General features: G+C 37.5%; 1 protein-coding gene across 1 annotated transcript in view; it reads right to left on the bottom strand.

Annotated features, from left to right (window-relative positions):
• CNTNAP2 (contactin associated protein 2) overlaps positions 1–26,630 on the bottom strand; it is a 1,023,368-nt gene extending 996,738 nt beyond the window's left edge. The window contains exon 1 of the mRNA XM_058800058.1: positions 26,439–26,630. Coding sequence (XP_058656041.1) covers positions 26,439–26,535 — 97 coding nt within the window. The 5' untranslated portion in view covers positions 26,536–26,630. The remainder of the gene's footprint in view (positions 1–26,438) is intronic.
• Positions 26,631–27,565: the final 935 nt, after the last annotated feature.

A 27,565-nucleotide genomic window follows, 5' to 3' on the forward strand; every position in this document is an offset into this window, starting at 1 on the left:
TAAAAATTTCATTGACTCCATCAGGCTTTGGATTGGGCCCATAGACTTTCATTTGAGAGATCAGTGTGAGAAATTAGGCAATTATCTCATTTGAAGATCATTCAGAAATCTCAAAGATATTTATTTTTTTAAGAAACAGAAGATTTGCTATGCTTTGCAACAGGTAACTCTTAGTTGATTCTTTCAGACTGATAACTGTTGTGGCCAGTTGTAAACAGTTCTTGGAAAAAGTTTAAGATCTATCTTAAAAAATCACTTTGAATGGTTTTTTGATTATTTTCATGCTCTGTTTCCATTTTCAGAATGAGTTCAGTCCTAGTTCTACATGTGAAATACATGTACAGTACATTACTTTAACTAGTGGCTACTAGTTAAAGTAAGTAGTTATGCCATCCAAGACAATTATTACTTCAGTGTTACAAGTTGTTCAGTGTTACAAAAATACAGTATTTTATGTGGTATGTGTCTGGTTGAATTGATTTACATATTTTTATATCAAATGCTTTGGAGATTTTGGGGGAGAGGGAGATTAAGTCAATAACACTCACTTTTATTTTGTGCTATTTGAATGGGAAGTTAGAATTTCAGATATGGCATTGCTGCAGTTCCAGAATGGCACTTCCCAACCCAGAGCCCCCTCTACTCTGCTGAGAGAGACAAGAGGCAAGGATTGTGGGTTTAAGATTTGAAATTTTTACTGGAAACAGCAATGAGACAAGTAAATGAACAGGAACAGCAGCAATATTAATAACAAAAGTGTACCAAAAAAAGATGCAGAGCTTGACCTGACCACAGCCATGTCATCCAAACTGGTCTCTCTGGCATTACCCTGCTGCTCTGCTCAACACACTTGTTCACTGAATGACATTCATTGAAAGGTAGCAATTTCTAAATATTGAATATTAAAAATATCTAGCCAGTAAAGAAACAGATATTTCAAATATTTTAATCAAATGCTACAAGTATTTAATAAAAAAGCACCAATAATTTAAGGGTCTTCTCATGAAAAATATATCAACTTTTAATAGAAGCATCACAGTTGCTTCATAAAGGCACAGCTCACTTTGCCACACAGCTACTGGGTATTTTAAAAAGGTATATTATCCTAGCAGCAATTTCCTTCAGGCAGCACCACAGGTAAAATAAATCAACTTCCTTAAACTAACTTTAGAGCCCTAACAAGCAGAAATAGGTCATAGTCATCTCAAATAACTTTGTCCATTCTTGTTTTGCCTTCAGGAACCAGATACATATCAACATCTCTGGAGACACTGACATAAAACTCAGAACATGAACTAGGAAGAATCAGCATGGAAACCTAATTAATATGCCACCTTGGGAATTGTACACCTGCACATTCATGTTTTCCATCTGGTTTCCAGGTCAAAAAGTACAGTTCTCCAGGCAGGCCAAAATCATAGTGCTGCACAGAAAAAAATAAAATAAAATTTTAGAAGAGAGCATGCTTAGTGCTCTCATTTTAATATAGAATTGAGCCCCTCATGTACACATACTCCCAGCTGCATATATTCTGTGCATATACTCCGTAGGGAACATCCTCCAAGTCTCCTTTGTGTTTCAGGAGTGTAAGATGTGTTGATGTATAAAGGAAATAGTTCCAGCTCAAACCAATGCACTTTGTACTTCCAGGATCATTCCAATTGTTAATTTGAACAATCCTGCGTACTAGTTACTAAAAGGGGTGGTAAGAAGTTGGTTTCAGGGCATTTGTAGATTTTGCCCCAGCTAGTGGTAGGTAAAGGCCTTTCATCACTCTAAAGGCAGGTTGCATTTTTGTCAGGGGACAACTGACAACTGACAACAAGTTTCTTACAACTTTCAGGAACTCCAGGGCAGTTTCACCATTTCTCTTTCCTAGTCCCATTTGACATGGAGGTCACAAATGGAAGAAGGGGTCCCCTGGGGCTTCAGGCAAACCCTCTGGTGAACCTTGTCACAATACCATTATGCTCCTCACGTCTTTCCTCACTGGCTACCTTGGCTCTGCCATCCTGTTTTCTATCTGTAAGACCAGGTAGAATTCTACAATGTCCTTGCTGGTGAGAACATAGCTAAAATATGTAGCTTCCATCCAGAATGCCCATGTAAGCCTTGCTCAGGTGCTTGTGCAGCTGAATACTGAGAATCTCCAGGGTTGAAGATTCCTTAACCATTTTGTACAACCTGTTCCAATATCTTCCTACTCTGGAATGAAGTTTTTGTAGTATTTTTTCAGAATTTTCATTGCAACTTGGGATTTTTTCCCCTTTTCCCAATGCTGGGAAAATGCCTGGCTCTATGTTCTCTGCATTCCACCATTAGATACTCGAATACCATAAAAATAGCTGCGTCTCTTTAGCATTCTATACCAAAGGCTTTGCAAAACCATTTCTCTAGGCCCCTCTTCCTACATTGTGTCCATCCAGACATCTTGGTTGCTTTCTGCTGGAAAGAAAGCTCCCATAGGTCAATGTACTAGGAAGTCCAAAGTCACACTGAGTACCCTCCAGGTACTTTTCTGAATTCTTTCCTCCCAGATAAGAGCTCATATTTTCAGAGCCTAAGCATATTATATGTGCTTCACAGGCAGAAATAATGTGAAATGGGATTTTTAAGAAGGTAAATGCTCCATAAAAACTACCACTTGGTCAGTTTACTGTCTACAAGTGCACAATAATTTTAAAGGCATGAAAGATAAGAACTAAAATTAATAATTAGATCATGATTGCAACAATGATGATCATTGGAGAGAACTGTAATGGATGCCTATGAAATGTGTGAATCAAATCTGATTTTTATGCCCTTGCTTTCCCTCATAATAATATGAAACATATTTCCTCCAATATATTTTCACCATTTTCTGTGAAGTGAGTTGAAAATGGAAAATCAAATGGATATTCAGGTATTTGTAAAAATCATTTCCCACAAACATACAAATCCAAAAAGTCCTCAAAACACTCATTAAGTAGTTTATGTTTTTATAACACAAACATAGTAGTTTTTAAAACAATTTCTTTTCTCCATAGATTGTATTTAAGATAAAGATCAACTTCAAAAGTCATTTTTGTGAATCAGCTCCCTGAAAAATGATAGTTCATTTGCATGCTAATGCAACAAATGCTGTGTCAATGGTTTGAATGTTTTTTTAATTGTACACCTTATAGTAGGGAGCATCCATATAACATTTAACATTGGGAAGCATCCATAAGCATTATGGGAAAGTGTAGATAACAATAAAGATTCTAACATTGAAAGGTTTGGGATGGAGACACATGTTCAAAGATTCTGAATCAAAATCAAGAATACATGAAACTGACTGAAAAACACACAATAAGGTCTGGTGCTGCAACATTTTTATCTTACTCTCACATTTAGTGGCCAAACACTTGCAGTGGTTTTATTTTTCTTCGAATTGTATGACCACACATTTACACTTCAGCAGAGAAAAATGCTTTTCTCCTGTAAGCTATGAATTCTTTTAAGATAGAGGAAGATGGAAGCCTCCTTTCTCTGTCTGAGAAAAGCTGATATTGACAGGAGAGTAGGGCAGCAGCACAGCAGAGTTTGTTCTTGGACCAATTTCCATAGCCCCTGGGAATGTACTGTAAAGAATTTCAGTAAACTATTATGCTTGCACAAACAGATTCAAGCTGCTATAAATCACTTCACTTCTTGTTCCTAAACAAAACTATTTAATTTACCCACTGCTTGTTTTTTGACAGGTTGTGGCAGGAGGAGAGAGGAAGAGACAGCTGTGTTGCAGCTCCACTGTCTTGAAGGCTTAAGAGTTTCTAATGTTTCCATGCCAGAATCTCTGCATACTTTGGACCCCAACTCAACTTTTTTCCCCAGAAGTTTTGTAGTAAACATGACTTATGAATAGATGGAAAGATGGAAGATTTGGAATTCAATATGAGAGTGGATCTTGAGATATCCATGACACATTCTTATACATGTTAAGGTAAGGCAACAAACTGAAGAGGACTAAAAGTTTTACTATGGCCCAAGACATATCAGTGTATCTGAAGGGGGGGTGTCAAAAGGATGGATCCAGGCTCTTCTCAGTGGTGTCAAGCAATAAGACAAGAGGCAACAGGCAGAAACTGCTGCACTGGAAATTCCATCTGAGTATGAGGAAGAACTTTTTAACTGTGTAGATGACCCAGCAGTTTGCACGCAGAGGTTCTCAAGTCTCTCTCATTGAAGATATTCAAGAACCATCTGGACACAATCCGGTGCCATGTGCTCCAGGATGACCCTTCTTAAACAGGGAGATTGGATCAGATGCCCCACTGGGGTAATTTCCAACCTGACCTATTGTGTGATTCTGTGATACCGAAATCCCATTACCACTGAATTTACCATTTTAATATCATCATTGATCCTCTATAACCCCAGAGAGTGAGGAGCACAAGTCACACTGAAAGTCAACAAAACATATACTTCTGTGCTATGCCTTAGATTTTACTATGTTTTACTATCATTTCTCCCTAACAGAACCACTCTCAAGAAATCCTACTTCTTGTAAAGACTAATGAACTTTTAAATAATTCATAGCCCTTGAACTAAACAAAATCAATTTTGCCTGTCTGCATAATTTGAGAATGGGGCGATATTAAACCTGAATGTAACAAAATCTTGGTAGCATCTAAATATGAAAAAGTAATGTGTCCTGTTTCTTAATTCCTCTCTTTTTACATTATAGCACTCTTCTTTTCCCCATCTCTCCATTTTTCCATGTGCTCAGTAAGATAATTACTTCATCTCTTATGCCACTACAGTGGCTTGAAACATCTAAATAATTTTCAGCTGTAGAATAAACAAATTAATTCATTTGCCCAGGAAAAACAAGGAACAGAACTGATACAAATTGAAGACCTAAAAGAGGATGAAATAGAGTTGTGGATATGTTTATAATACTGCTGAGGATGCTGCTAGTCCTTCACTTAGAGTCCACTAACAGAGTGGAGATTTAGGACTGGCATTATCTTAACCCTGCTTGTGTCAAATGCATTGCAACCTTTGTTAATTTGCCATGAATTTACTTAGAAAGTACCTTTGTCAGTCAGTATTTACAATTCAGTTTCAGCTGTCACAGGACTTTTCTGTCAGGCAAATGGAGCTTAAGGTGAATAATAACATTAATAGAGAGCAAGGAAGGGTTTATACAGAAAGAGGGTTTTTTTTTACAATTTTATTTACTATATATTACTGGGAAAAAACTCAAACAAATGTATAGATACACAGACTCTTTATAAAATCTGGAAGGAATGTCAAATCTATCAGGATTTTAATCCCTCTATTAAAATTATGTTTTGGAGTTTTGCACCTCAAGTATCCTCATTTTAAATGGTTGGTGCCTGAAGAAAAACATTTCAGCTCCTTCTTTCAGAAGTGAAATATTTCACCTTACTCTTTCTGCTTTAGAAAGTAGAAGAAAAGCTGCTTGACAGTAGGAAAATAGGTTTTGGGGCAAAAATTATATTCTACTGCAATGTGATACAAAGTGGACAGTGGGAACCAGTCCACTTGACTTACTGCCTCATACCCCTTCTGCAAATCAAGTACCTCCTTAATCCCCACGTGTTCCTTTGCAGTGTGCACATAAAAAGCCTTAAATAGTGTAAGAAGGTATTATGATTAAGTAATGCATGGATTTGATACTTCATTCCTTATAAATGTAGGTAATTTCTTATGTACACAAATATGGATGACTTTGCAGGTACTGCTTACTTGAGTAATGATTATTGCGTTGAGCACAATGTCTATACGTTATTACTAGATCCCTAATCATGGAATGCTATTATTCAGCTATAAATTATTATTATGACTTATATTACACATACTAGTTATAGTGTAGTGCAGTTTTCTTTAAGATTGATATGGTAGATTTTTACAAAAATAGGAACGCAATGCAAGTAATATTTTATTTTAAGCCTTCGAAGTGTGAAAGTAGGTCAAGTTCTGTGCCAAAATGTATGTTGAAAACTGTTTTAATTATATGCTGGAATGCTGCAGAAGATTGTATTCACTTCATAAGTCAGCATCAAAACTGTGTTAGGTAGATAAAATAGTGGGCACTCTGATGTCAATTAAATGATTGCTGTGACACTCAACACTTATTCACCATGAAGGCAAACTTTCTCCACTGCAAAACGATTGGATGAGATTGTGAACATCTTTTAAATCAAATGTTATCTATCAAACAGTAAAACTGTGAAGGCTGTCTATTTTGATGCTACGCTATGCATGAGAAAAAATTTACAATTTATGTTACAATTTAAAAAGAAAAAAATTCCCAGATCATCATCAAGTTGAACATCAACATATTGTATGGATATCAGCACGCTGAAGATGAAAAGGAACTATTACAACAGTAGGAAAAGAAACTGTCTTCCCATACAAAATTTGAATCTCTTTGGCTACAAAGAAAAAAGTTATAGGGTACTGAGGCACAGTTCAGGCTATTGAAATATCGGGGGGTTGAAAGAAATTGATTTTTGACAAATTGTTTATCTGAAGAGAGCATTTGTATAAGAAGGGTGTGAGGATGGGAAAAGTAATTTTAAAAAGTTCAGATAAGATCAGCTTCCTTATTTGATTACAGAGGAATTTTAAATGAAAATACTTTCAAAGTTTATCAGATAATGTGCTATTGAAAGGCAGTGTTCTCATTTGATTTCTAGTTGATTTTTGCATGATTTTATGAACGTAAATATTATATGCTTTGGGATTATAATGATCAGGTATAATTTAGTAGAAATATGACAAAAAGGACAAAATTTATGATGCTCAGCAGTTAAGAGAAATGGGGAGTAAGAAAGGTTGGCTTGCTATGCTACTATTTTTAATTAAAAATTTCTGATCAAGAAAATAGTACAGTTGTACTCAATAGGCTTCTAATTTTCTATGCTTGTTTACTAAATGATCTGTTGAATGCAAAATAGGGGTTTGATTAATCTTCTGACTTATTCCTTGTACAAAAACTGATCTGAAGCATAATGTTCCTCTTCTTATTTGAAAGAGAAGCTTTCTTTTATATGTTTGTTCTAAAACATAAGTATTCAGATGAAAATTAACTTCAAACTGCCTGGGGGAAAATGTTATTTCTTGTATAAATAGCTGTAAAGTCGCTCCCAAAGAGAACTTTCAACACAGAATTAAAAAAAAAAAAAAAGAAAAAAAAAAAAGAACACCCAAAACTATGACTGTGACATGCTGGTATTTAAAGACGGCATGGGGATTTAATAGCCCACACATGCAGTTAAAAAATAGCGAAGATACAAACATGGGTATTTATTTGGTGAGACCCTCATTTGTTTGTGCAGCGAAAACCCAGATAGTCATGGTTTAAATCCCTAACCCTCTCAGATTAGTCTCAGGGTGGGGGTAACCCTTCCTCCCCTGAATGTTAAAAAGATGGGAATAGGCAATTTTATTTACTATTCATCAAAGTAAGACCATATCTGAGAAGGCATTTAAAGTTAGGTAGTCAAATTTGCTTCTATTTCTGGTTTATTTAACTCTGGTTTATTAGGACATCCTCCAGAAAGACCACATGCAATAACTAGCCAAGAGGAAGTGGCTGAAGTTAGCTAACCTGCTTTCCCAAATGCTTGGTTTCCTTACATTTAACAATCCCCTACTCAGTATCAGTCAATGTACACGTATCCAGTCCGTGATCAAATGTGTCCATCCTTAGGGTTCTGATCAGTTGTAGTATCATCTCTGACCTTTATGAAGGGAAATAAAAATTCCTCCTGTGTGTTCGCAACTTCCTTCTCAATCAGCGTCAGCTGGACAACTCCCTGCCAAAACTCTCACTGAAACATTTCATCCATCTTATAATCACTCCTGGAAAAGGTCCTAGGTCTGCCCTAAAGCTCTTAACAATCAGCTTTAAAATTCCCAGTTCTTTGCAACAAGGTCTTTAAGGCACCAACCTTTGCACTTGCACAGAACAAATCTTTGCAGTTCTAAAAAAAGTCAGCTGCCCCACTGCAGCTAGATCAAAAGCAGGAACCTCAACAAGAAATGGGCAGCCCCTTGTGATGGGAATGAAGGATATTATGCTTGATGATTCTAACTGCAGCTCTCATTAACTGTTCCCTTGCTTCCAGAAATTGAATTAACAATGAAATTAGTAAAGTCACCCAGTGGACTTGGATCTGCAATTGAGAAGTGGAAGGTTCATATCTATTTCTGTGTGCAAATCAATGTCAGCAATCAATTAGGTGTATCTCTTAAGTCTTTGCTGATCTTATGAGCAGTCACATAATCCAGCAACAATCTGAGTTATTCATATTATCAGCCTGGCTCCCTATGAATCATTGTGTTCCTTTCAAAGTAAAAGTGGCACTAATAAATTTCATCCTATTTTTAATTGATTTCTAGACTCCTTTTTCACTGCCCAGTGTACATTTCAAGTGGACATTCCAAATGGACTTTTATTACTCTATATACATCAACCCAGAGCTGCCTCTTCAACACTGCAGAGCACTGAAGCTCTGGGGCAGTTTACTGCTAAGTTGTGCTGATACATCTCCTTGCCAACATAGTCTCCTATGTTTTGTTTTTTAAAACTGACCAAAACTTTGGAAATATTGGAGATTTTCAGAAATTATACCTAACAAAGATACTCATAGCAAGTTAGTCATGAAGTGTATTGTTGAGCTGTTTTCTTGGGATTTTTAGGTTTGGGATTAAATGTGAGATGGTATTTCTTGTTCAGACTTAGATGTTTTTATTTATATTATATTCTTACAAACTGTGAGTTCTACAGCACTTCATGCTAACAAATTAAACATGGAGCTGTATCTCTCTTTTTACAAGGCTTTTTAAGGATGAACTGTTTAATTAAGAAATAACACTTAAATTTTTTTTTCTTTTACCTTAATGATTAACTACTTGTGGCCCACAATGCAGACGTTTTATCTAATTACACAATGCCACCCAAACTCATGAAGAAGGTGAAGAAGAAGGACTAGTCTTTGCCTTAAAATTTTCTTTTTTCTTTTTATATATACTATAAATTTTAAAACTTTTAACTCTAAGTTTTCCACCATGTGATATTACACACTTCTATTCAAACTACGCACCCATAATCCCAGTTCTATCATTCAATTTTGGAAGTTTTTTCCACAGCTTCAGGTCAAATGCAGTGTTCTCTTGGGGGGTCAGTGCCTGTCAGCACAGAAAGTCTAAAATTCTCAGCAGCTAAGGTTCCAACAGTGTATGAAACATAAAACTTGGCACAAAATACATTAATATTTGCATATGGATGTGCAGTCTATTTCTGATGTAACAGTATGTCTCATGGTGTTAAGATCAGATTATTAAAATTATTAGAGATGCCTGTGCCCAAATTAAGGTGCAAATGAGACAATATGCCAAAAGCAATAGCACAGATTTTATTTAGCAGTAAATGTGAGAGGGAGGGAGAGAGAGAGAGAGAGAGAGAGAGAAGAGAACAGGGGGAGAGAAATAAAGTGACTCTACCCAGGACTGGCGGGGGGTAAGATTCCACAGAATGCCAAATCTACTGGGTTTATTGTCACTCAGGTTCAGGTGGAAATGACCATGTACCTCCCCTCAGGCAGGGAGTTTTCACACTGGATGATGTAATGTTGTAGATCTCAGGACATTTCATGAGTCTTTGACATCTTCTGAGGGGCTGCAGTTGTCTCTCAGTTGAATCAATCATGATCCTTCAGCCAAGATTAATACCTTCATCCTACGTCTCAATGTCCCCATCTCAATTCAAAGGGGAGTACACCCAGCTTAGTGATTATGTAAGAAGGGACTTTGCCATAATAGGAGCTTATTCCACCTCGCAAGATTTACCTCTCATCAGCTTCTTCCCTTATCTGGAAACCAGACTTCCAATGTGACCAAAATGGGCCTAAACCATTCCTTGAAGTGTTACAAGTTGCAACACTTTCAAGAAATCTCTGGAGATTTTGTCAAGTGTAACATTATTTTAAATTACAAAGATATTGACAGGCAATCCATTGCAAAACATGAGTAGTTCAGACTTTCAGATAAGTGACTGAAATGTCTTTAACTGAGCATGTATTAATAACTATTAAAAATAATTTTAGATGCATCTTACTCTGCTGATTTTATGGACTGGAAGTGCATATGCTTTAGTGAACACTAGAGGGTAATTAATTTAAAGTTTTTCTGGGAAAAAATATTGCCTAGGATTTCAAATTATCTAAATATATATGACAGTTTCCTCTCAAAGACTTTGAGATATTCTGATAAAAGATTATCCTACTCTAAACTGTTCATTCTTTACAGATTCAGTTGCTAATCAATTAATTTAATTGGATACTATTCTGTTTTTTAAGCTCCAAAATTTTGTTAAGTCATCTGATATCAACTGAAAGTCATATTTAACAGTCAAAAAAACCACCAAAAAATAACTGACAGTCCTACCTTCTATGTGCCAATCAAATCATTTACATTTCATGGCCTAATTTGCTGCCATTTTTAATGAACAGATTTTGTATATTCTGAAATTCAGTGCTCAGTACCAATTAGATAAATTAGTATCCGTATGTCTAATTTGAGCAGAATGTAACCTTTGGAATTCTAAATCCTTAAGAATCAATTTTTGAAGGCCTCATCCTCTCTGGAAACAAACTTGATAACTAAAAAAAGTAAAAATTGTGTAGGAAGATTACGCATAAGTCAATAAACTCTTAAACAACCTTGAGCAAGGTTACTGATGTGTGTTTATTATTGTGTTTCTAGAAGTCAATGCCTGTTATTTTCATGTAACCTTTTTTTCCCATCCTCACTAAGTCTATGAGAGTAAAGTCTCTTATTATTTCAACCAAGCCACAGAAATTACACTAGCTGAGGAGTTATTATTCCCACAAAATCAGGTTTTAGGCATGAAGTTGTCTTGGTTTGAAATACAGGTGTCTGCTAAGGAAGGCAGGAGCATCCTTTAGAATGGAAAAATCTAAACCCCTTTCCTCCAAATTATTATAATTTTGAAATTGAGGGGGTCTCAGGCAAAGATATGAGAATAGGAATAACTGTTCTTTACTAGTATGCATGATAAAGCAGACAAACAAGAACAACTACAGCATTAAGACCGAACAGAACCACAAACCCAGCCCCAGCCTCCTCGGCTGCAGGCGCCTTCCCTTTGGTGCAGTTCCGGTCACGGCCAGCAGGGGCGCTGCTGGCTTCCGGTGGGCGGAGCGGGTGCGATGATTCCTCCGCGCCTGCAGGGGGCGCTGTGGTGCAAGTTCAGAGAGCACATGGCCATGGCGGGTCAACCGTGACAGCAACGGAGGGAAGAGAGGCTTTGCTCCACAAACCCCTGGGGCAGCCAATCCTGGTGCCCCAGCAGGAGTCTGAGAAGCCCCAAGCTGGGACAGCATGTGGCAGGGGGCGCGAGACTACAGTGCCGGAGCAGTGTCGAAGAAGCGGTGAGGGTGGGGCAGTGGTGACCTGGCTCTCTGAGCAGGGCAGGGTTGAGGATCCCAGGTGCCTGAGTAGATGGGGATGGGTCCCTCTTTTAGTGAGCCAGGTGATAGTAAGGTCCCAGTTCAGTGGCTGCTCTCACAAGCAGAGGCTCACCCCAAGTCAGAAGAAGCAGCTCTGGGGTGGGCTCTGGTGACAGCAGCGAATTCCCTTCCCCACGCAGCAGCTCTGACCCTCCTACTCTGAAGCTGAGGGAGAGAGAGCTCGCAGCTGCTCCAGCCCTGTCTTTTATCAGCACAAATGTCCTCTGCCCCTTGGAGGGTATCTCTGCCCCTTGGAGAGAAACTCCCAGATAAGAGAAGTGCAACCAGATGCCCTCCTCCCCTGAGACTGGCCATTTCTTTTGTTTTTCTTAAGTACTCAGTTGTTAGTATTTTCCTAGCAATTTATGGGGAAAAATTCTATAAGTAAAAAGGAACAAAAGGAAGGAAACCTAAACCCTAACAGAAGTCCATTTAGCAGACTGGTTGATTATGTGTATTAAATTCAATTGAAACAAATCCAGAACAATGCAAAGCTTGTATTTGAAGAGCAATTCCGCAGCTGAATCAGGTTCCTTCTTTGAAAGTATTTGTGATGCCTTTCTGCCAGCCAGATTTCATAAATGCCATTTAGAAATCTAAGGGAGATTTTACTGTGTAGAATGTGGCTGGATTATTTCAATATGGTTTATGAAAATATTACTGTTGCTAAAAACAAATTAGAAATCTAGCACTGAAAAATTTTACTGTGATCATTTGTGTTATAAACACTGTTTTATGCACAGCACTCTCCTTATTAAAGGCATAGATAACACACAGATTTACATTTGAGGCTAATTCTTATAAATGATTTGAATATTTATTATATTTATATCCACAAAAAAGTAGTCCAAGCATGCAATGTACAACAAAAACAGCAGAGAATTAGAGAACTTAACCAGCTCCATGTTATCTGTCTCATTCCACAGCCTTTGAGCAGTTTTCAAGGAGCTAAACATTTTACAGAAAGAAGTCCTTATTCTTGCCCTTATGGTCTGCAATCCCTTCTATCATAAAACATCGCTCAGGATCTATTCACATCTTTCAACTCTGGATGGATCCACCTCAGATATTAAAATGGATTTGCCTGCAGGAATATACAGAAAGATGTCTGGTTTTTCCCTCTTGCTCCTCTGCCAAAATCAAAGGATAAGAATCTTCTGGAATATCAGATAAGTATTTTTATTTGAATTAGTTGAAATGTCTGCTTGGAGCAGAAGGAAGATGGAAGGCAAGAAAATAAAAACGTTTTAAGCATTAAACACCAGTGCTGAAAAATAACTATATTCCTCATTAAAACTGACACCAGAACAATTTTTCTTTGATATATATAAAGTTTGAATGTTATTAGAAGTATTTATGTCTTTATACGCTGAATTACTATGATATCCTTCATAGCTTTATGTTCATTTCTTTCTGTAATCAGAGTTATTAAAACAAAGCAAGGAATGCATTGATTTATAAGTACAAATAGGCCATACTTGCAAATAATAATTTTCTTCTTGGGAAGTATTGTCTTAGATGTGTGTATAACCATAAAATGCCAATCATACCTCTGAAATTCCACCAAAAATTCTCAGCACTACTCTAATCTTTATGTCTCTGTGTAAATGAAACAGTGCCAATAAATTCTTTTCAGACCTAAAATCAGACTTGAAATATTTGTTGTGGTTTCTCAGAATTATGATACAATTTTGTTATAGTTCTGTTGAAAATTCAGCCTTATTTTTCTTTGTTTTACATTTATCTCATTTTCTTTACTCATGCTCTTTTCATGTAGCTGCTTACTTGAAAATATGCCACCTTACAGCATTTTGGGGGATGAACTCATATGTCAGCACAATACAGGGTATATGATACAGAGAATCTTGAGCAATCCAAAGGCACACTGCATGGGCACCCTCATCAAGTGAAAAAAAAAAAGGCCAAATTGATCCTGATATAGAGTTTGAGGAATATATGCAGGGACATGACTGATCTAGAAATACTGGCCTCACTCCACTGAGTTTGGAATCTGAGTCATGTCCAAAATTTCAGTATTTACTTCCATCTCAAGATTTTTCTAGTTTGGTTCCATCTTCCTTTTTTTAGATTTAGTGAGAAGAGTTGAAGAAATCTTTTAGGTCATAACTTTGAGGACAGAATTCTCACTCATTAGACTGTTTTTGATGTGTCTGGTTTTGTGATAGGCCTGTAATCTGAGTGTCTCTGTTTCAGCACATCAAAATTTATTTCCTGGTCCTCACTGTTTGCAATTATAATTTTCAGGACTCAGCAGCTGTACAAATAAGAAAAATACTTCCTAGTGAAGTATTCAGGTAATAACAGTTTCAGCTACTCCATTTCAGATTTAATATAAAACCAAAAGGATCTACGTTTTCCAGTGAGAAGAAAAATAAAATCAACTTCTATCTCTGAACACTCTTAAAAATTGACATGATGGTTTTACTGATACTTCATAAAAGGTAAATCTTCAGCAACAGAAGTGATTTTCAAATTCAGAATATAAATATTCTCCATGACATCAAGAATTCTGAACTAACTATTCTCTATGAATATAGAAAAATATGTCAGTGAAGACTGGGAGGGGCATTTCTACTAGACTGACCTTAGTGATATTGCAAGTTGTTAAATGAAGAATACAGAGAATCCCTAAAATCCAAATGAATTTTCTGTTCTGATTTGAAGCAATAGTAAGGGCCAGGACAGAACAGATCAGAAAAGATTATATTATTTCCTTCTGCTGAAACTAATAACCATGTTACTTTAGCCTCTCCAAGGCCATGTTATCTCATGCTGTATAGTCTTCCTAGAGGACAGGTTTAGATTTGATATAAGGAACACTATTTTAGCAAGGCAGGATAACATCCAGCAGTCCCTTACAAACTCAACCATTCTGTGATTTTGTAAAGCAGGATTTAACAAATACATTAAATTACATGCAAAAATATATAAGATTTAACTTGTCTATGCACAGGAATCATATTAAATATTTTTAGAAAAAAGAACCAAAATCACAGGTGTGCGTGTTGGATTTTGTGTTTTGGGGATTTTTTCAAGAAGTGAGAAAGGACTTGAGGAGCAAAAGGAGCCATACCAAAAGACTGCTACATATAAGTGATGAATTTACCAATCACGTAGAAGAGACAAAAACATACAGTGTTAGGAAAATGAACAAGACTGTGTAGTTAGATCCCAAAGTGGCAGCAAAACAATTTACATTCTAATAAAAGCTGACAAAGATGTTAAATAGAGTTTAACAGGGCGAGGCAGTTTCAACCAGCAGGACAAGCTGTAACTGAGAAGGTCTCTGCTGATTATTGCTGATTTCCAATAACTCTTGAAACAGCAAGGAAATTCCAGAAGGCTGAAAGAAACTGTGAAGTGCAAATATTGAAAAATATGACCTGCACACTTTCAAGCCACTCCAGCTATTACTGCTGCTAGACAAAACAATAGAACTTGATTAACGAAAATTTAAATGCTGTAAATGCAATTACAGAAAATCAACATAGTTTTTTAAAAAGTAGATCTTATCAAAGTATCCTGATCTTCTGAAGGCTTCTTTTTTTTTTTTAAATACAAAATTGGATCACAAGAAATCTGCAGATATATGTGTCTATATCTGTTTCTGCATAAATTGCAGTCATATGTATTTTGAATTCTGAAAGCACTTGAATCCAGTCTACACTATTTTAATTAAGATTCAAAATTATTGTAAATGTGGCACTCTAAATATCTCAAAATGTAATTGTAACAAAGGAAATGAGTGGTTTCTAGTGAGAACTAGTGGAAGTCTGATTTTGAGTCCTTCGTTGCTTAACATCTTTATTATTTGAACTGCAGACAAATGCATAGCCTTTGAAGCTGAAGATGACTTGAAGTTTACACATCAAAAGCTTGGTACAACTAAGCCAGCTTGTAAAAGGAAGCATTAGACATTTCAATGTGACTATGTTTGAAGTTGTGAACTCAGGGTAAAGAACATAGCTCCAGACCAGGACATTTAATGCCAGAAGGAAATGTGTGAAAACCCTGACAGGTATGTGACTTGGGAAAGGAAGACAAAAGAAACTGTACCCCTCTGATAAGTGAGACAGGGCATCTGATGACAGCTGATATGGAGAAGTCTGATGTACTCAGCAATATTTTTCCTCAAATTTTCCTTGCCAGCTGAACTTCCCACATCTCTCAAGGCCCTGAATATAAAGGCAGGGACTCCATTGTGGCAGCAGACCAGATTCAAGGCCATCTGAGGAACCTGAACATAAACAAATCTATGGAAGCTGACAAGATGCATCCCAGGGTCCTGAGGGAACTGGCAGATATAAGCAGTTCTCTATCAGTTCTGAAAAGTCATGACAGTAAAGCAAAACCTCCAGTGTCTGGAAGAGGGGAAACATGGCACCCATTTATGTAATGTGTAAAAATGGACACTCTGAGAGCTGCCACCAGTCAGCCTCTGTGCCTAGAAGGTTCATGAAACCAGATTCTCCTAGAAACTCTGCCAAAGGGTGAATGACAAGGAGGTGTATTAGGGAAAGTAAACTTGGAGTCATGAAGGGCATATTATATGTGACAAGCTTGGTGGCCTTCTACAAAGGAGTGACCCTCTTAGTAGATGAGGGAGGAGCTTCTGATGTAACCTACCTGGCCAATGACACACTTGTACACAGCACCCTTGTCTCTAAATTGGAGAAATATGGGTTTGATGCATGAATTGTTAGATGGATAAGGATTGACAGCCATGCCCAAAATGGCAATGGCTCGAAGTCCAAATGGAGATGCAAATGGAAATGAGTGTTGTCCTTCAGGGCTACCGGGACAAGTACAGTTAAATGTCTTTATTAATGACCTAGACCATGGGATTGAGTGTACCCTTAGCAAGTTTGTGGAATGAAACCAAGCTGAGTCATGCTGTTGATATGACTGAGGGAAAGGACACCCTCCAGAGAGATGTGGACAAGCTTGAGGAGTGGTCTCATGTGAACCTCATGAAGTTCAACAAATCCGAGTGTAAGGTCTATCACCTGGTTGGGGCAATCCCCAGAAGCAATGAAAACTGGGGGATGAATGGATTGAAAGCAAGGGAGGGCTGGGGGATACTGGCAGATGAAAACTTATGTAAGAGCCAGCAACGTACAGTCGCAGCTGAGAAAGGCAGTAGGATCCTAGAATGCATAAAAAGCAGCATGGACAACAGGTCATGGGAGGTCACACTGCCCCTCTACTCTGCTGTCCTTAGACCTGGTCTGGAGCCACTCTCAGTCCAGCTCAACAGAAGAAAGACATTGACATGTTGGAGTTTGTTGACATGAGGGCCGCAGAAATAGTCAGAGGGCTTCTCCCTTTCATAAAGAGAAACTGAGAGGGTTGGTGTGGCTTATCTTGGAAATAAAGGCTCTAGGCAGACCTTATATAGCAGCCTTTCCATACTTAAAAGGGACCTAAAAGAAAGATAAAGAAATACTTTTTACCAGAGCATGTACTGATAGTATGAAAGGAACATTTTTAAACTAAAGGGTAGATTTAGATTACAAAAATGGATTGAATCCTGGAATAGACTGCCCAGAGAAGCTGCAAATATCCCATCCCTGGAAATATTTAAAATCAAGTTGGACAGGGCATTGAGGTATCTGGTTTGGTGAAATGTGTCCCTGCCTGTGGGGCGGGGTTGGACTAGATGATCTCTTCCAACCCAAGCCATTCCCTGGTTCATTGATTCTATGATCTCTTGTCCTGGGGTGACTTTATGATGCTTGTATTCCCAATTGTCTGTTCTGTTTATGGTGGTTATTACGTTCTGCACCCTTAAAACTAGATCTGAGAGGGAAGGGGGAGAAGGAGAAGCAGGGGAATGTCTGAGGTGGTTGTTTTCAAAATATGAAGACCAGAGTTTCATCTTTCTCTTCTCCGAGACTGTGTTGTCTGCAGCATGGACAGACAGTGGAAGAGAGCTCTCCTTTGCTTCTAGTTAGTTTTAGCTAGCTGAGGCAGTGAAGTTCCCTGGACTGTGGTTTTTCTTTTTCTTAAGACTATTCAAAGTCCGGACTGCTCTGGACTGAAAACTCAGAAGAACACTGGCAGCTCACACCTGTGGTCTACCAGGGCCTGGGATGTGGCATTTTCCAGCACCAGAGGGACTGATAAGAGACTGAGCAAGCTGAGCTACACCTCATGACAAGAACTTTCTGAATTTGCCATCCCTTCAGAGCAGTGAAAGGTTTCATTGTTTAATATTATTAATTGTTTATGCTTGTGAATACTTTGCTTGTTAAATAATCTGGTTTTTTTCCACTTTTCTCTAAGAAAATTTTCCTGAACCAGTACGGGAAGGGCTTCTTGAATCTGCTTTCTAGAGGGACCCTTTTGGAAGTTTTCTCCCAAATTTGCCCTAAACCATGATATCTGTAAAGCAGAGAAAAGTAGTAATACAATCAACCATACCACTGTAGCTGGGTTGGATCCTTTTTGGCCTTATAAATTATGAATATGTAGATTTGGAAGCATAATTCACTCACAGAATTCCTCTGACACAGTTTTTTTCCGTATGAATAAAACCTATGCACTGTACTGACCTAAACTCTAAAATTGCATATTATGAATAATTATAAATTGAATTAATAAAAGCATTCCTTATAATGATATTCTAATAATTGTGTTTTGAAAAAATAAATCCTAACTTCATTCATAATATCTGATTATCTGATTTAACAGGCCAGGATTATGGCACAGCAATTAAGCAGCGAAGGAATTTCAATTGAGTTATTACCTGTGTACCTAGCTTTCACAAACAGATGAATTAATCAGGAATCAATGAAGACAATCTCCCTTAGTTTCAGGCACAGCAAATTACTCAAAACAGTGATGAATCAATGAGACTCCAAGAGAAGCCAGTGGAGTCAGTTTATTGCTGGAGGAAAGGGTAGGGAGAGGACAGAGAGTAGGGAGTGAGGGGATTAATAAAATCAGAAAGGAGGCATGTGAGAAATGGCAAATGAATTAGGAGCAGAAGCAAATGGGTGTGTGACCACATGATGTATATTTTTTGGAAAAGGGTTGGAACAGTAAAGGAGACCTTCTCTTATCTACAGGGAATTTTCTATCATTTCTAACAGCTTGGCTGTACCGGGGAAGAAGCAGGTAGGACGTTCATCATATAACTGACAGTATGCCCACTAGCATAATTTTTTGGATGTAAAACCAAAGGAAAGAACATTAGAGAGTACATCTTGCTGAAGCTTGGGAGCATGTATCCAGCAGAGCCTGCCCTGTATGGATATGCCTCTGACTCCGTTTCTCATAGAAGCTTACTCTTTTCCTAATGCAATGCTAATGCTATGGACAGGGCAAGCTACTCTCTGTGACCCCATTCCTCAGCAAAAAAATAAAAATAAATAGGTTACTGTTATTGTATGGGAGACCACCTCAACTTCTCTTTAGCACATTCGTGTCCCTTTTTTACCCATAGCCCTGAGCAATGGTGGATGCCACTAGTTTTAATCTCTGTGTTTTAAAATTACTCGTTATCCTTATTTTTCTGGTTTTTTTTCGATATTTGAATTTGTATCTGTGTTCAGGGAAAAAAATATGTACAAGCCCTTCCTATGTTTCACTAAAAATGTGGGCAGAGTCTAAAGAGTTTAGGAAAGTATCTGTGTTTGAAACCTGGGTCAACAGGGTCTAAATTTAGGGTTTTTGTTTCTCTGTGTGTTGGTTTGCTATTCCAAGTTTTTGGTTTGGGGTTTTTTTGGGCTTTTTTTTTTTTTTTTTCTTTTCCCAAACCACAGTATTCCTTCTATTCCCATAAGCTGAGTGAAAAGCATATTCTAATTTAATTGCATTTCAAAGTGTGTTCCAGAACTTTACACCAATGATACTTAAAACCAATGATATGATATGAAATGTCATAAAACCCTAAATATATTGAGGTTGCCTTTCCTGCTGTGTTTTATCCCATTGCATTAGGCCCTTAGCCAATAATTCTTCCTTTTCTTCTCTGGCAAGGCTTCCATCACGGGCTTTCTGCTGCCCCTAAATGGACCCTTGCAGTCTCCTCAGCTCATCTGCTGATCTTCTGTATTGCATCCCTATAAATTCCAGGTTTTCATTGGGTTCTCAGTAAATACCACTTCAAGTATACAAGATGATTAAGCAATAAAAAAGATACATTTTTATCAATATTTAGGTGATTTAAGAAACCCAGACAGCGACACCTCTCTAGATTTGATACAAAGCAAAAAGAAAAGCTTATTTTTTTCAGTCAGATTATTCTTACATTGTAGAAACAGAAAGCAGAAATGTAGCACATGTATAGCTGACTTCCTTGGGCAAAGGTTAAAAAATACTAAATGGAATAGCAGTTTTTCAAAATCAAACAGAATGTTATATTTAGACAGTGATTTCTACAAGAAAAATTTCTTTCCCTTTAAGCTGAGACTTAAATATTCTAGATAAAAATAATAAATGTTCATTCAAAAACATCACATTTGTTTGTGGGATGGAAAATCCTTTGGTTAGAACAGTTCAAATGCTGTCTCGTTTCTAGAAAGTATTTTTAGCCATTTAATTTATTTACACATTTAAAAGTTGTAACCCAACTTGAGCTTTTACCAATACAAATGTAAAACTAACAACAAAGTTCCTAGCTATACTGAGTCGATTTTAGTCACTGATTTATTTAAAACATATTTTTGGAGTGCATACACAGCTTAAAATAAAATATTTGATAAATATTTCAAATGGTGGAAAATATTAACATCAAGTTACAAACCATATGTGTAAATAAGTTTGCCAGTCCCTCAATGGACTTGGCATGACCGCTTGCTTAAGTTAAATGTCTGAAAGAACCATATCTCCACCAGGAGATTGTAAAGTTAAAAAAAAATCTGTAGACTTTTTTAGGCAGAGGAAAGAGGTAAATGTGAATGTCAATATCCTTTTCTGCTCTGAATTATCTGCTGTTCAACCTTAAAGACCCAATCGGAAAAGGCTGGCTGCTACTACAGTGAATGAATACTGAGACCATTTCTGAGGTAGGAAAGGTCTCAGCTTTGTAAAGCTGCTTCAAAATTGCAGAACTATCAAAACCGAGTGCCCAAGTTCTTTGTAAATGTTAAGCACAGGACTTGGGAATTCTATTATATCTATAATGTCTTCAAAGTTGGAAATGCAAGTGGCTCAAAAGAATCGATTACTGATTACTGCAATTTTCTACTTCACCAAATTTAGAGATTTAACATGTTCTGCAATTACCTAGTGGTCTTGGATTATCTACCTATGCAATGCCAATGAAGTTGCTGGATAAATGAAGTACAATACAGATAAAATCAATGTTCATTCAAAGGCTGAAGTCTGAGGAACCAGTTTAATAATTTCTAGTATTTCATACCAATGGACTGAATCATGAACTCACGACAAAAAACATAACCACACTGTTCCTATAATCTGTGGCACAACTTCCATTTCCTTCAGTGCAAGACAGCTCAAACTAGTGGACTGCTCTCTTTATCCTGCAAGTCTTCCTGATATTTTAAAGAAGGATCTCAATTCTATGTGGATTTTGGAAATAATGCTATAATTTTAGATTATATCAAATTGTTAAGACTAAAGAATTTGCAAAGTCACTCATCATCTCATCTGCTGAAGAAGACTTCTGTTGCTTCTCTAACATTTCCTAGTTGAAGTTTCCTACTTGACTGGATCACATTTGCAAGCCCATGTGCTTTTGTAAGATGAGCATGACAGCTATTCAGGACATAGGCATGCGTAGGGGAAGACCTCAAAATTTAACCAGTTATCTTATTTTGACCTATGAGTCAGATCATGTAGAGTGAGATCAGCTTTTGAAATCTAGAAAAAAGGAAATGCACAAACTCCCCCATTGTTTGTGCGTAGTTTCTTATTGTCCCAGACATTAGAAGTACTACTTTTAATGTAGTACTTGAAAACTCCTAAACAGTAAACATGATATCTGACAGTTTTAAAGACATAGAGATCCAAGGTAAAAGTCCAGAAGAACTTCTATAGGAAAATTTACTGTCTGTAACAGATCCATTGTAATGTGAGTTATTCAAGAAGAGGTACAGTCTGAGGTCTAATATTATATATACATAATTTCCTATCACAACTGAAGCAACTGAAGTAGTCTCCTGTGTTAAAAGTACCTGAGTGGAAAAAAAAAAAAAAGAGAGAGAGAAAATAAAAAAGTACTTCTCATCTCCTTGCAAAAGAAACAACCAGTGTTCAGAAAGAAGTTTTCAATTTGAAGTCTTTAACTTCACCTTCAAACTTTCTTTCTTTCAGACTGGACTACTTAATAAAGAACTTTTTATGCCTTATTTCATATTATTACACCAGAATTTAAAAAAAAAAAAAATAAACACGCAAGCAAAGCAAAACCAGCCCAAGCAAAAGCCAGTTATTAAAACAGTAGTTCAATGGCATTTACAATTGATTCAATGCCCACTGACACCAAACTTTGAATCAGACTTGCTCTACCTAGATGAATGTCTGCAATTAGGTTTTATGCAATGTTGCATAAAGAGTTAAAGACTCTTTGAAACTTTGTATTTTCAGCACTGACACAGGCTATAGCAGCTGCCACCAATTTTGAAATTAGAGCAGACTATTTGATACCGTTTCATTCATTCACATATAAGTTAACATATTGCTCAAGAAAAAGCCAATTTATTTAAAGAGTCATGATGAGTAACTCAATGCAAAGTTGTTAAATAATAACAGTAGCTCAGTAACTCAGTGCAATGTTGTTAAATGCTGTCGCTTGTCTGTTGAACCTGAATTTTATTATATGGTGATGAATAGCATCTAAATAATAATACAATTGTACTATGATGGATGTAAATTTTGTTCTAATTTCTAGCTAAAGTGTTCTAAAAGAACAAAAGAGAAATCATATGTTTAATGTTATGAAATTCCATGAACTTAAAAGAGAGCCGGGCCCTCAAATTAAAAGTGTAGTATATTTTTAAGTGCTTTGACCCCAAAGGTAAGAAAAATTATTAAATGGTAAATGCCCATGAAAATGGTTTGGTGTACTTGAAACTAAATTCTGTGAGACCTCTGTGTTAACCTCAAGACAACAGGTTAATAAGTTACAATACAAAAAAAAAAAAAAAAAAAAAAAAAAAAAAAAAAAAAAAAATCTCAGATTTCCAAAATTATTATTATGTCTGAGACATTATCTAGAGGAGAAATATTCCCCAAGAGTGAATCTAATAGAATACATGACACCTCATATGCCCAACATGGGCGTACAACTTCCACTGGACCAGATTGCTCAGATGCTCAGAGCTTCATCCAACTTGGCCTCTTAAAAAGGTTTTCTTGGACAAGAGCCTTTTGCTCTTTCAAAAGGCACATCACTCCTTTTCAGTACTTTTCCCAGGACAACATGGGTGCCATGAAGCCAAATGTAAAAGCTGTATATTCTTTCTTTTATGTATCTTAATGATTTACTATACATGCCCCCGCTTATGATTTCTGCCCCAAGTCTTGTAAAATGGGCTCAAACTTCAACCTGAGCCGTGGTATGGGGCATACTACATAAGTATGACAAGTATCAGAACTAGAAGTTTTAATAGTTCTGTGCTCATCAGGTTTGCATTGCATAAAAAGGGATATGATGTAAAAGACCAAAAACCCCTAGCTGTGAAATATAATTACTTGTAAAGTGAATTCCTTTCAGAGAGAAGGAGACAATCCTATAATTAATACCTTTAACATTTTTATTACGAAACGATGTTACTGCTTTTTGTGTTTGGGGTTTTTATAGGAATACAAATGAGAGTAGTCTACCCATATGCATATTCCTATCATTCCATCTTAGCCACGTAAAGGACAATAAAGCACTAAATTTGTATTTTATGTGTTACTTTTTATCTTGTGATGACCTCTCCTGGTTGAGCTGTTCATTAGCCTTGATTCCAGAAGGGTGTTTTCATCCTTCCACGCTTATTAAAAAAAATAAAAATTGCAGGAATATTAAAATTGTATTGCCTGGGTATGAAAACATGACCATGAATAGAATTGACAGTAAGATCTGAGCATTAATGTGTGGGATATTGTATCACAGTGAATGTTTATTATACTACAGGATAGCTTTCAACACCCACTTCATCTCGAGATAAAACTAAATGAGAGTAAAAGCTTTCAACACGATCACTTCTGAATCAGTACTACTGAGAGATAACTAGAGATAGATTTACTTTGCAAAATAAACAAACATTTGAGATAAAGCATATTCACATCAGCAATGTCCAATGCTATTCTTTCTGAAAGCTGTATCTTTTCCTATGCCAGCACTAGCAGACCAGACTGTGAGAAAATACAGAATAGCAAGCTCATATACGGATTTGTAATGCACTGTACACCATAAGAGTTGCATACTTCTTAAAAAATACTGTAGAGAATAAATTTGATGTTGTTAATAACTTCAAAGCCAAAACATAAAGTAACAATGAAGGAGAAAATGAAATAGTGGTTGGAAATAAGTTTTACATCACAGTTGCATTTCACACCGTTTTTAATTGTTTTAGAAGTATTCTGAATATGAGGTTCAAAATCAACGGAGGGGGGCGGGAGGAAGGAGAAAAAAAAAAGGGGGATGATGAAAACTAGGTATACTATCCTGTCAACAGCGAACAAAATTCTCCAATCCCATTCACAAAATTCTCCAATCCCAGTCAGTTGTAGACAAAGTTACAAACAACCCCAGAAAATAGATCACAATGACAAAATACAGTACAGTGACCAGTTTGTATAGCAAAGCATGCAACAGAATAACCAGCAAAGCGGTGCACCAAAACAGTGTGACACAGCACTGGAGTTACCACTGTGGCACCAGCACCCAAGCATCCATAAGCTTTACAACAATTTTCAACATGTGCTGCAATGTGAACAATCCTTTTGTAAATTTAAGGCTGGCGTGTACTTCTAGCTATATTTGTGTTTCCAGTAAACAAATCTAGCTCCATTTCACTCTAAGAAGTGAGTCAGAAATGAAATGAAATGCCACTCACTACATAAGAAGTATAATGTATAAGCTCTTAGAAGGTGAATTAAAAATAAGAAATTTTTGAGTAGCTAATCATCAAGATGGGAATATATATGACTAAACTGTAATTAAGATAATATATATCCCTCATTCCTGGAATTTCTGGGTATAATGTTACTACAACTATTAACTTCTCAACAAACTTCTTTCAAAAGTTAAAGATTTGTTTGTTGGGAAATCAATAACCCACTGTAGGTAATATTCAAGTTATACTATAGCCATTAGTTGCTGAGTGACAAAAACAAACAAAAAAAGCTCCAAAACCCTCCTAGAAAAAAGCAGGGACTTTGTTTTCAAAAGAACAGATTTCTGACAACCTAAATCATGAATCGTCTCCCCCACACATTCCTATTATGCAGAGCCTGAGAGAGGACCATGAAGAAATAATACTCCTAAGAAAAATTATATAGCTGATCAAAACTAAGAAGTAAACCTCAGGATCAATACTTCTCCTGATTCAAAGGCAGGAAAACAACTGAACATCCTATAGCCTCTGAGACCTCGATAACAATGCAGACACTGCTATACATATTTGTTGACACACAAACAAATATGCAGGTGGAAGTAAATCCTGGAATAATACTTGTTTTTCAATAGGTATTAGATGATAACAGATAGAAACCCACCAAGAAAGCATAGCAGTGCTCCAATTACCTAATCATTGCATTGTTCATTCCAGCCCCCAAGGAAACCATTAAACAAATAAATAAATAGAGTGATCTACATAGATCTCTATGCAGTATATACATTGCATTCTATGCAATTCCCTACTTGGTCAGTAGAATCAACCCCCATTCACATGCATGCAATCCCAGAACATCTATCCATAACATTTCAGGACACTTCCTTCCTCTAAACAGCCGATAAACAGCCGATCAAGCCAGCAGTATGATGATGATGATACTATAAAAATGCACTGTTTCATTTCAGTATGCATTTCAAAAAACTTGGCCATTGGCAAATGTTTTACGCAGTCTTAAGAGAAACAACTAAATACTTAGTACTGACATCGACTTGCAAAATGTTTTGCTCAAAACTACAACTCAGTGCAATGTTAAAGACTTGGTCTAATATCCACTGAAATCAATGAATATGCTGTCATTTTTATACTAACAACAGAATCGGATTCTGTACAGGTGCTCTACACCCCTCTAGTCTGAAGTTCAGCATTTCAGCAGATGTTTGATCATTTCTCCACTATTTCTACCTCACTAGGAGGGCAATTGATGGTCTCCTCTAAAATACCTTTGCTCATTCTATTATCGGCAGCAAAACTTTGCTCTAAAGAAAAGCTGTCCTGGCTCAGTTCCCTCTCATCAATTCACAATCATTCTTTCCTCTTCAAACGAGACAGAATTTTCTCTTGCTGCTCCTCGATAAAACACTGGTTATGGAAACTGCTCACATCTCCTCTTTTCCCTCACAAAACTGTGGAAGTGAAGTGCTTCCAAATACAAATTGCATTCCTTCTGAGGAAGAAGGGAAAAACCAAAACAAACCAAACCGACCAGGCAAACAAAAACTATCCCCAAACTTTGAACAGCTTCTGATTGCTTTCCCCCTCTGACTCCATTGCAGAACCAAGATTATATCACAGAGCAGGTCTCTTTCAACTTTCCACTCCAGCTCCCACTGAAATCACCAAGGAAGATCTGATGGGGAGCACTGCAAACAGTATCAGACCTCAGTGCACACATATGCATACAAGGAAAAATCAAACACAATCAAACATAATGTTCATCAGCAAAGCAAAAATAATCAACCTCACGGAGTTGTGGGAATTTCCCTCTGCCTTAATTCAGAGCTGAAATTGTGCGCGTTTCTTAGAAAAGGGTACTTACGAGATGCAGGCAGAGCAGTCCTGGCTCTGCAGCTAATGCTGATGAAAATCCAGAGGAAGAGAGCTGCCCTGCAGCCAGCTCGGGTAACCACAACCATCCTTCACTTCCTGGCTCCCTGTACTCCAAATGCCAGCCGCAGAAGACCTGCTTTTCTCCACTTTGGCCCCCTTCTCTCTCTCTCCTTCTCTTCCTCGGAGGAGGTGTCGAGGAGGTAAAGGGGGCAGGGCTTTACCTTGGGGTAGAAGCCAAACCCCCTCTTCGTCTGCTATCTTTGGGTTTGCAGCAGCAGGATAAGTCCCGGTACTTTTCTTTCCCTTATTTCTCTGTGTTTGTGCGTGTTTGTTTCTGTGCCTCCTTCTCAGAGAAAGGGGGAAAGAAAAAAAAGAAGAAAAAAAAAAAAAAAAGCCACGAAGTATCAAATAACAAGGATTGTAGAGTAGAAAAATAAATAAGAATTAAAAAAAAAAATGAAGATCAATCCCCTAAAAGACGTGGAAGGAGGGAGGGGAAAGGGAGATGGAGATGAAGGGAAGGAAGAAAGGCGAATAAAGCAGTTGGTGCCGCTAATGCTGCTGTTGATGCTACCACTGCAGCTGAGCCCGTCTTCCTGTACAGAGGAGCGCTGCTGAGAGAAGCTTGCAATAACCTCCCAGCTCAGATATATATACACAGTGTACACGCACACACAGCCCGGCAGCCAAACACACACTCACACAGAAGCAGGGAGAGGGGAGGGAGGGAGAGAGAGACACTCCCGCAGCACAGAAGCGGGCTCAGAGCCTCTCTCCTCATGTATTTATCATCTTCCAGCAGGAGGAAACGCTGCCACTAGCAGCAGCAACCTTCCTCCTCCAAAAAAAAAAAAAAAAAAAAAAAAATACAGGAGATGGGAAAATCCTCTCCCCTGCGCTCCCCTCCCCTTCCCTTCGCTTCCTCCAGCTCCTCCTTCTTCCTCTGCGCCCCTCGAGCCTCCAGGACCCCGATCGTCCTCGCTTGCCTGGCTCAGATGCAGAGCCGGGAGACGGCGGCGGGGATCACGGCCAGGGCTGGGGCGGAGCGGGGCGGGAGCCAGTGCAGGGATCGGGGCTGGGGCTGAGGGAAGGTGGAACGGGGCCGGGGCCAGGGGG

This window comes from Ammospiza caudacuta, chromosome 1, assembly GCF_027887145.1.
Source record: "Ammospiza caudacuta isolate bAmmCau1 chromosome 1, bAmmCau1.pri, whole genome shotgun sequence".
Lineage (NCBI taxonomy): Eukaryota > Metazoa > Chordata > Aves > Passeriformes > Passerellidae > Ammospiza > Ammospiza caudacuta.